Source organism: Hibiscus syriacus, unplaced genomic scaffold (assembly GCF_006381635.1).
Source record: "Hibiscus syriacus cultivar Baekdansim isolate YM2019G1 unplaced genomic scaffold, ASM638163v2 tig00018586_pilon, whole genome shotgun sequence".
NCBI classification, from domain to species: Eukaryota; Viridiplantae; Streptophyta; class Magnoliopsida; order Malvales; family Malvaceae; genus Hibiscus; species Hibiscus syriacus.
The window spans coordinates 227,988-238,831 of NW_024062441.1; the positions used below are offsets into that span (position 1 = coordinate 227,988).

Below are 10,844 nucleotides of genomic sequence, written 5' to 3' on the forward strand. Positions count from 1 at the left end.
AAATTCTTCAACTCTTACATGATTCACCTTATGGGGGACATTCTGGAATACAAGCTACTTATCAAAGGATTAGGGCAAATTTTTATTGGCCTAAGTTGAAGGCTATGGTGGCAAATTATGTTAGAGGATGTCAAGTTTGTCAACAGACTAAAGTTGAACATGTTCCTAAACCAGGACTCCTACAACCATTGCCTATTCCCCAACAGGCTTGGGAGATTATTACTATGGACTTCATAGAAGGCTTACCTACATCTCAAAAGAAAAATTGCATTTTGGTGGTAGTTGACAAATTTACTAAGTACAGCCATTTTCTAGCCCTATCACATCCTTATACAGCTGCTGATGTAGCCAAATTATATTTGGATACTGTTTATAAACTTCATGGCCAGCCTAAAATGGCCATTTCTGACAGAGACAAGACATTCACCAGTCTCTTTTGGAGAGAACTGATGAAGCAACTAGGTACTAAAACTCTATTTAGTACTGCATACCACCCAGAGACTGATGGTCAGACAGAAAGGGTGAATCAGTGTGTGGAACAGTATTTGAGGGGCTTATGTTTCTTTCAGCCAAAGCAGTGGGCTAAATGGCTGACACATACAGAGTGGTGGTATAATACTACCTATCATACAACCCTTAAACTTACACCATTTGAGGCATTGTATGGCTACAAGCCTCCTACTATGGTTTGGCAGACAGAGACTAATGTGCAGTCTGTTAGTGCCTTAATGAGGAGTAGGGAGGATATTAGACAGTTAGTGAAGCTACAATTGGAGAATGCAAGTAACAGAATGAAACAAAACACAGACAAGAAACGAACAGAAAGAGTATTTGCAGTTGGAGATACTGTTTACCTGAAATTGCAACCCTACCGTCAGACTTCGTTGGCCCTGCGCAAGAATTTGAAGTTAGCAGCAAAGTACTACGACCCCTATACAGTTATTGAAAAGATTGGTGAAGTCGCGTATAAGTTAGACTTACCAAATTCTTCTAGATTACATTCTGTTTTTCACGTGAGCCTTCTGAAGAAGCACATCGGGGATTCAAGTGTCTCTTCAAGAGACCCTCCTGCCATGGATGATGATGGACAAATTAGAATCGAGCCATACAGGATTATGGGTCGAAGAATCATAAACAGACAGAACAAACCTGTAACTTAGTTGCTTGTGCGTTGGAAGAACCTCGATGAAACCAGCGATACATGGGAAGATTTTACTGTTCTTCGAGGCCAATTCCCTGATTTTGATCCTTGGGGACAAGGATCCTTTCCAGGGGCGGGTATTGTTACAGTCGGAGGAGATGTGCGAGGAGATGAGCGGGGAAGGGAAGAAGAAATTGGGGAAACAATTGGGGAAAACAGAGAGTTAGGGTTAGGGATTGAGGCTCGAGAGGGAATTGAAGAAGGGAATTTAGGGATTGAAGGAAGAGAGAGGGATATGAGGCGTTTACCTGAAGGAAATGAGTTATTTGATATTGGTTCAGGCATATTGGACCAGCCCAAGTCTTCAGACGGGAGAAATGAAGCAGTCCAGTTAGGTGGCCCAACAAACCTGCAAGGAGAGAAGATATAATCTGTTATAGGTTGTTATTAGTACAGACAGCTGGCAATTTTATAATGACGTTTGTAGCCCTGTAACTAAATAATACTGCTGTAGAATCACTCTGCTTTCTATGTTAGGAATGACAAGTATTTTCTTCTCTGAATTCTCTCTAAATTCTCTCTATTTCTCTTATCTATTCTTCGATTTCTCTTCTAATCATCTCAAACCACAACAATCAATTATTCCAAAACTCATAAAATTTGTCATATTTGATCTTAGTCCAAATTATCTCTATTGCCAACAGTTTCTTAATAGACAAAGCCAATATACAATAATTTTATCACCAATGCTATCCACATATCCAACCTTTTACCAATAATTGCAACATTTTCCATTGATAACCAATCAAGTGGGAAGTCATGAACAACCTAAATCCAATATTGAATACTAGAAAAGGTCTACATCACTCGATATTTAGAGCTCATATTCGATTCAACATTTTAGTCGATAATATTATATTTCTCACAATTGATGATGGGTTTAAAAATTAAAGAATGGGATCTAAAATTTTAATACTCTAATTTTAAAAAATATTGAGTACATAAATTTACTTATTCTTTCAATTTCTATTAATAAAATAAAATAAATTAAATATTTTTCTAAAATAATAAATGTGCAGTTACTCTTTTAATGAAGCACTCTGCCCACAACCATAAACTAATTTAAAACAATCCTACCATCATCCTTGCCCTCCAAGTTAAGTAAATCTTCAGATCGCTTATCCTAACCGCTATGGCGCATGATTTGAATGAATCAAACAAATAATTGTGCCACAAAGCTTCCATCTATTTATTAATCAATAAATCTAAAAGAATGTAAAGTACAAGAAAACATAGGTTGACTCTATGGTTTTACTCAAGAAATGACTCGGAAATTAAATAGAAATAAACCTAACTGTTGACACAAAAAGAGACTAAAAAAAATACACGAAATTAATATTTTACATAAAGTTTAAAGATTAAATTGATGTTTAGAGATTAATATTTAACATTTAAAGTTTAAAGGTTAAATTTATTTTTTTAATTAATATTCTATATTATCAGATTAACAATTAATTACAATTCGATGATCAAAATATAAAAAATCAATAATATATATATATATATATATAAATTAATAAAAAGCGAATAAAATCAAAGAAAATAGCATTATAATATAAAATATTAAAATCAGATATATTTAATAAAAATTAAAATTCTTACAAATCTGGGTAACATACCATTGACATCTTATTTATCTTATAAAATTCCAGCAATATTTTCCACTTCAATAAAAAAAAACCCACCGCCTAACTGGCGAGGTTCGTTCTTTCAAAATTTTACCCACACCGTAACCGTACATCAAAATCATAATAAACTAAAAATTAAACTCTATTTTTCTATTATTTTTAATAAAGATTGAGTGTTCGATCGAGCCAAGTTAAATATTTTGAATCATTTAAGTTAACGAATCTTATTTTATAACTCAAATTTTTGTTCAAAATTTTTTAATTTGTATTAAATTTATAAAATTCAAGTCGAATTGATTCGATCTTTTCAATTTTTTAATTTAATTATAAATATTTATAATATTATGATATTATTTAATTCAAATTTAAACGATTTTTTATAACTACATACAATATACATACATAGTTCTTCATGTAAAATTTAGAACTCGACTTCAACTTAAAAATTAATCTACTTTTGATTAAGGGTTTCAAGTTATTCAAGTTTTATTTTATAATTCAACTTGGATTTAATTTTTTTTAAGTCGAGTTAAATTTATAAAATTATAAGTTAAGTCTAGTCAAATATTTTAATATCCAGTCTAATTAAAATATTTAATTTTTAAATCGAGTAATGTTTTATTCGCCCATAATTCTAACTTACCTAAAACTTCCTTCCACTCAAAACCTGCCACGTCTGCCCCCGAGGCTCCATTAACGAACCTAGCCTGCCCTCTTTCTTCTCATCTCCACCACAGTTAAAACAAAGCAAGACAGACAGATCCAACGGCTACCAAGTTAGGGCCGCAACTAACCGGTCAACCACCCATTATTAAGAGCCACAAACGCCATCTTCGGCCCACGACACCTTAGAAGATTCACCGGATTACATGGAATTGACGGTAACCATCCACACAACCATTACCAACAAAGAACTAACAACCAAGTTTTTACCTTTTGTTTTTTCGTTCCCCATTTCTCTTTTTATATCCCTTGGATCAACTTACCCGGAAAATAAAAGATAAAAAATACGGCATAAACAAAGCACAGAGAATCATCATACTTACCCTTTGTGAGGATTTTCGTTTATTTTTCTCTCCTGTTATGATCTGGGTTTCTTTTTTGGAGAAATTCCTGCAACTGCTTTGAGTGATTGTAAAAATCCAAATTTTAGATGGGCTGTTGGATATCGTGATCCAAATGTAATTCAAGGCTTAGTTATCGTATAAAGTTTGATTTTTTTTTCTTTCTTTTGATACCATCTGGATTAAGATAGTTTGATCTCGAAGTTGACTCTGGGCTCTTCATATTTTAGTAATGCTACATCTTTACCCAACGAATTGGTTTTTTCTCAGATTTATGAATTGTTGCCGTGGAACCCTGATGTGCGAAGTATCAGATTCCTTGAGGTTGGGATTTCGACAAGGCATTTGATTGTTTCAGTTATTTTATCTGTGTGGTAAGAAACTTTTGAGAAGTTTGGCTATACTTGAATCTTCAAGCTTGATTTGGAAGATTCTTGAGAAGTTGCTTCAGGATTTGGTTGTTTTTGGAACCTTTTGAGACATTTCCCCGGGAACTTTAGAGAAGGAATTGCTTTATAGTGCTTGAAATTTGAAAGGGCTTGTTTTTTTATCTTCAATTTATGTTCGGGAAAGTAATATGGTAGCGGATATGGATTTTTCACCTCCATGTGAAATCACAGAAGATAGTTATAGTAAGGATGATGTATCAGACATGGAAAATGAAAATTTGGATAATGTAAAACGGGTTTCCCTTGGTAAACCTCCCCGCCACCTCTCGGTTATGTGCCATTCCATGGGTTCGGCAAAGTTGATTGCCGAGGCTAACTTGGTATGTTTGATAACTTCTGATCCCTCTTTCGATCATATTATCGAATATCATGAGCCTGCCTGATCTTTAAGGACTTCTTAAATGAACATAAAATCTGAACTTTTATCATAAGGCTTATCAATTAGTTTCAAGTTACTTAGAATTGTATTCCATTTAAATCTTGAAGTGGTGTTCTTAAGGCCTAGCTGACCTGTATTTGTTTTGTGTAAACTTCCATCACTTTCTCTATTTTGTTCGAGATATTAGGAGAAAGAAGGATTATATTTTGTTCAGAAAAAATCTGTAACTGTAATTTGTTGAAACTTATCAACTTGAGCAAGATTTTAAATTGATTTCATCTGATGTTTTGTTGGATCATCAATTCAGAAATGGCTGAAGATAAAATCAGATTTAGCAATTTCGTTCCACTTATTTAATCTTATGTAGTTACTAGAGTCGATATTCCCTTCCTTTCCTAACACGCCTCTTTTTCCTTCTCCAGGAATTGGATATTGGTATTATAGTCCACAAGTCATCTACTGATGAAAAGAGCAAGTTTTTGCCTGTATTACGATCAGGAAGCTGTGCTGAAATGGGACCTAAACAGTATATGGAGGATGAACACATTTGCATAGACGATCTTATTGGACATCTAGGGACATCTGCGGAGGTTCCTTCTCCGGGAGCTTTCTACGGGGTATGATAATGTTAGAATCTTCCTTATATGATCTGACGAGTGTGTTTAATAAGTAATCTTTTACTGAACCTCTTAGTTATCATTTCAAGTAGGGAACTTTAATTAATAGTATTTAATTTATGCACTTCCTTCAGCTTGTCTATGTTGTATGGTTGTTGTTAGTCGGTTAAAAACAGGTTTCCTCATTGATATAGCTTCTGCCTATATCATTCACTATATTTACATCTGCGTTTAATATGGAGGAAGGTTTGGCTGTGGTTTTTGGAGCGCATTTCGTTAGAAAAGAGAAGGGAATCTAGAGATTTTATCCCAGTCCAAAGGAGAAAAAAAAGGAAAGACATGGGAACCATGTGCATTAGTTTCTTAAGTTAACCGGACTTGGGAGTATCTAATATTATGTGTCCAACATGGTATACTTATTTCTCCCCCAAATTTTTCTATATATTTGGAGGACCATACCCCTATAACCATGCCCAAATGGGTGTCAGGTGCAGGTTTCAAGGAAAATGAACAGTTAGGTCTAACATTAGCTTTTGAAGTACCATAAGTTTTTGAAGTACACAATCCTTTGTCCCCGAATGGTTATTAATTTATAGTACTTTTCTCCCTTTGATCTTCTGCCTCCTTATACTTGGCTACTTCTTGTCTAGGTTTAAGGTGTCTGGACATGTCATTTCTATTATATTTGGTTTGTTCTATTACATTTTGTTTGTTCTCTCATTTACAATTACCTTAAAGGGTGGCACTGGAAGCATAGTTCGCCACACTACTCATGTACTGATTCTTTCTGATGCATTTGGACAGGTTTTTGATGGTCACGGAGGAACAGATGCAGCCTTATATATTAGGAAGAATATCCTTAAATTCATAGTTGAAGACTCGCATTTTCCAATTTGTGTGGAGAAGGCAATCAAGAGTGCTTTTCTAAAAGCAGATTACTCATTTGCGGATGCTAGTTCTCTTGATATATCGTCTGGCACCACCGCATTGATTGCACTTGTTTTCGGAAGGTTAGTTAAAGTTAACAACAGATCTGCACTAGTAATTTTCCTTTTAGGTATTGTTCATCAAGTCATGGCATGATAAGGTCTTCATTTGAAACAAGCATGGTATTTTACATTTATTAGTTTTATTCAAAAAAGATTGGATGAAAGGAATATATAAAAAAAATAAAGGCAAAATGCGAATGATTTGAAGTGTTTTCTTCTTACATTGCAAGCAATTTGAAGAAGACGGTCAAGTAAGTTAAAACTTGCATACAATGTTAAATAGAATCGGGATTCCATTCATCTTGGAAACTTAATATGGTGTTCGTCGTTCGAGGTTATGTGGGAAAGCCATTTATAATGAATTTTAATTGCTTAGCAAAATAAATTTAGAGGTAGAGAATAAGCAAAACTTCTGCTTCTGTTTCTATTTCAAGCATGAGCAGGATATGTTAGTTTACAAGTTGAACCTGGACTTAAAAGTCGTTTACGAGTCTATAATTTTGTATTGAGAAAGTAAGGATTATGTCTCTCTAAGACACTAACAATACACTCTCTTAACAGGACCTTGATTATTGCAAATGCTGGAGATTGTCGAGCTGTGTTGGGAAGGCGGGGTAGAGCGATAGAAATGTCCAAGGACCACAAACCTAATTGCACATCTGAAAGACTAAGAATTGAGAAGCTTGGTGGAGTAATTTATGATGGCTACCTCAATGGTCAATTATCTGTGGCACGAGCACTCGGAGATTGGTACATGAAGGGCCCAAAAGGATCTGCCTGTCCTTTAAGTGCAGAGCCGGAGCTGCAGGAGACAGAGTTAAGTGAGGAGGATGAATTCTTGATAATGGGATGCGATGGACTGTGGGATGTTATGAGTAGCCAGTGTGCAGTGACTGTGGCAAGGAAGGAGCTGATGCTTCATAATGATCCTGAAAGATGTTCAAGAGAGCTTGTGAGGGAGGCACTGAAACGCAACACTTGCGATAATTTAACAGTAATCGTGGTTTGTTTCTCCACAGACCCTCCACCGCGAATAGAAATACCCCAATTCCGTGTTCGGAGGAGCATATCAGCGGAAGGACTGAATTTTCTAAAGGGTGTGCTGGATGGGAACTGATGAAATAGCGGATAAATGAAAAGAGGCTGTGCATAAAGACGGTGGAGTTCAAATGGTGGTGGCATGTTTCTCCCAAGTGGCTGCAGGCGAACATCCATCGACGTTGAAGGGCATAGTTAGCACGTGATTCTTTACGAGTTATTAAATCCTGCACATCTGAGATAACTCAGGTAGGTTGTACTTGTAGGGATTGGCAGGATTAGATAGATGTTCAACCCTTTTTTACTTTCTTTCTTCCTTCATCTGCTTACTCCCGTCCTGTGTAAATAAACTGAATCTTGAGAGATATGTTGTAGCAGTTTTTCAGTGAATCAAATAATTGCTATCATTGACAATTTGGTTTATCTATCTATCTATATATATATATATATTATTGGTTATTGAAGCTCTGCAGCAAATACAATGATGCAACTGCCATTGCCATGCAAGCAGTAATTATGCGAAATGTAAATACAGAACAGATGATGCTAGTTATTAAAATGATAAAACAGATGCTATGATTGTAAGTTTTCTTGTATTTGTAAACTGAGAATTCCGTTGGCACTTGGTATCTCTTCATTCGTTCGCATTGATTGACTATTCTTCCTCTTTTGCTGGAAAAATAAAACGAGATAAAATTGAAATGGAAGAGATTGGTAGGGTTGTTCTATTTCACAAGGAAAATAGTCCTTCTAGTTTAAATGTTTTTACTGTTAATGGATTTCGAAATTGAAAAAAAAAGGTAAGAGATGAAGAAAAATTGTTTATTTTTAGCACATATTGAGAAAGATCGCAATTCTCCTCATCTAAATGTTGAAATAGCACGTGCAGACCTTATTAATCAATCTTCAAATGTTCAAAGAAAAAAATAAATAATTTTCATCTCAACAAATTGTGAAGAATATAGTCCGATTTACATGGTTTGTATCTCAAGGACGTATTTTTAGAGATGATGATGAAAGCAAAACATCACAAAAAGCCGATAAATTTTATCCAACTACATCTTATAATGACGAGGTAGTAACAATTATAGAAGAAGTTTCAAAAGAAAAAAAAATGCTACATACATTTCGACACAAATATAAAAAGAAGTCTTACATGTCCTCTCAAATAAAATAAAAAATGTCATTCGTGAAAATTTTGGTGATAAAAAGTTTTGTATAATAGTTGATGGAACTCGAGATCATGCAAAAAAAAAAAAAAAGAGCAAATATATATTGTTTTGAGATATATTATTAAGAATGAACATTTAAAAGAGTGAGTTTTTTGGACTTGTTAAGACATTATTGCATCTACATTAAATGATAATATATTTTTTACCCTTTCCCAAATATAATCTTGATATTCATAACATTCAAGGATAATGCTATGATGGTGCAAATAATACGAGAGGTGAGTGAAATGACTTACATATTTTGATTTCAAGTGTATGCTTATATGCTTATTATGTTCATTGTATGACACATCCATTGCAATTTATGTTAGTTTTCGTTTTAAAAGAAGTTGCATGTATTCATTAGTTCTTTATCAAACCGAGTTTCATTATCAATATAGTTTGTGCATCATGCAAGCGTACTGATCAATAAAAAGTTTCTCATGCTATAAATGTTATTTTTTTTACTTGATATTGATGAACTTTAAAGTGGACAAGAAATTAATCAAATTGGCCCTTTACAAAGGTTAAGAGATATTTGATGTAATTCACATTTAAAATTCATTTATAGGTTAATCAATATATTTAGTGCAACATGCGAAGTTTTGTTGAACATTATTGATGATAGTGTTACTTTAGCTCAACGTGCAAAAACAAATGCAACATGTAAGGCTTTAACTTCTTTTGAGTTTGTTTTTATCTTAGATCTTACGAGGTAAGTTCTTGAATTTTCTGATATGCTATATCAAACTTTGCAACAACAATCTTGGAACATTTTAAATGTGATGCATCTTGTTTTACGTTCTATGTCGTTACTTTATAAATTAAGGGTTGAAGGATGAAATAACCTAATTATTAAGGTGAGATCCTTTTATGACTCAATTACCATACCTACTATGTATTTGAATGCTCATAATGTTGCAAAAGAAGGAAGAGCTCGCCATGAACAAGATGACATTACATTGGAGCATCATTATAAAATAGACATTTTTAATAATGTGATTGATACTAAATTGCAAGAATTGAATGATATATTTAATGATCTTTCAATGAAATTGCTTACTTTTAGTTTAACATCAGATTCAAATGAGATGAACTCTTCATTTAGAATTGATAACATTTGTCAATTGGTTCACAATTTTTTATTCTCGAGACGTTGTTGAACATGAGATGATGCATCATTTAAGGATGTAATTTGAGCATTTTGATCATGTGCGAAGACTTCAAGATTTCAAAAGTTTAGAAACTATTTTTAATTGTGTCAATGGATGGTAAAAATAAAAAGAGTTTGAGGTTTATCATCTTGAATACATTACTTTCTTTTTTATCATTCCGGTTTCTACAACCACTAAACAACGATTTTTTTAACGATAAACATCATTAAAAGTAAGCTTCGTAACAAGTTTGAAGATGAATTTTTTATCTAATTATTTGTTGTTGTATATTGAAAAAGAAATTGTCAAAACATTTGGTGTAGATTCAATTATAAATAACTTTTGTGACATGAAAAAACGACACATTCCATTTTATTAGGTTGGATTTGAATGTATTTTAAAACTATTCTAGCAATGAATGTTATTTTATTTTGTTGGATTCTCTAATTAGTTTTACTTTATCATCTCCTGAGATAATATTATCTATGTTCATGTTAATCCTCAAGTCATTTTTAACAATTAGAATTATAATAAAATTCAACTTAATTATTAAATAGAATTTGAGTTAATATCTAACTTTTTAAATATAAACCACAAACAAACATAACCTTTTCAAATTTAAAATATACAATGTTTTATATTACTTAAATCTAAAATCAAAGAAAATAATTACTCACCCAACAAAAATTACAAAAAAAAAACATATATTTAATATTTGTAATTTGAAGTGAATTGTATGTTTAATATAATTGTATAGCCAATATAAAACAAGAGGTAATTTATAACTTTTTGAAAGCATTTAAAAACTAGTTTGAAGGCAAAATATTGTTGAACAATACATACTTTTTTTAGTTAAAAACCAATTTAATGGTGAAAATTAGTTTGTTAGTATTTGATCTTGTTGTCTAATTGAGCCAAATTATCCAAACTTCACCTTAATCAAGTAGGTTTCATTAGTTTGTTAGTATTTGATCTTGTTGTCTAATTGAAGTGATTTTTTTTGAATTAATCAATGATATCTGATTTATAGACCGACTAATTCAGATTGGGTATTGCAGAGGCGAGGGCGATCCTCTCAACTCAGTTTGCTCCATTCGCAAATGTAAGGATTCTA

At 33.0% G+C, this 10,844-nt stretch overlaps 1 protein-coding gene across 1 annotated transcript; it reads left to right on the forward strand.

Moving 5' to 3' along the window:
• Positions 1–4,250: 4,250 nt before the first annotated feature.
• LOC120209297 (probable protein phosphatase 2C 27) lies at positions 4,251–7,787 on the forward strand. The gene is made up of 4 exons (XM_039208335.1): positions 4,251–4,662; positions 5,144–5,338; positions 6,143–6,348; positions 6,889–7,787. The coding sequence occupies exons 1-4, from the start codon at positions 4,471–4,473 to the stop codon at positions 7,442–7,444; spliced, it is 1,149 nt and encodes a 382-aa protein (XP_039064266.1). The 5' UTR covers positions 4,251–4,470; the 3' UTR covers positions 7,445–7,787.
• The last annotated feature ends 3,057 nt before the right edge of the window (positions 7,788–10,844 follow it).

Excerpts from the sequence above, each read along its gene's own strand:
- LOC120209297 (XM_039208335.1), top strand. The coding sequence starts at position 4,471 with ATGGTAGCGGATATGGATTTTTCACCTCCATGTGAAATCACAGAAGAT. Across the intron at positions 5,339-6,142 it reads CTCCGGGAGCTTTCTACGGG|GTTTTTGATGGTCACGGAGG; the intron begins GTATGATAATGT and ends GCATTTGGACAG. Across the intron at positions 6,349-6,888 it reads ATTGCACTTGTTTTCGGAAG|GACCTTGATTATTGCAAATG; the intron begins GTTAGTTAAAGT and ends CTCTCTTAACAG.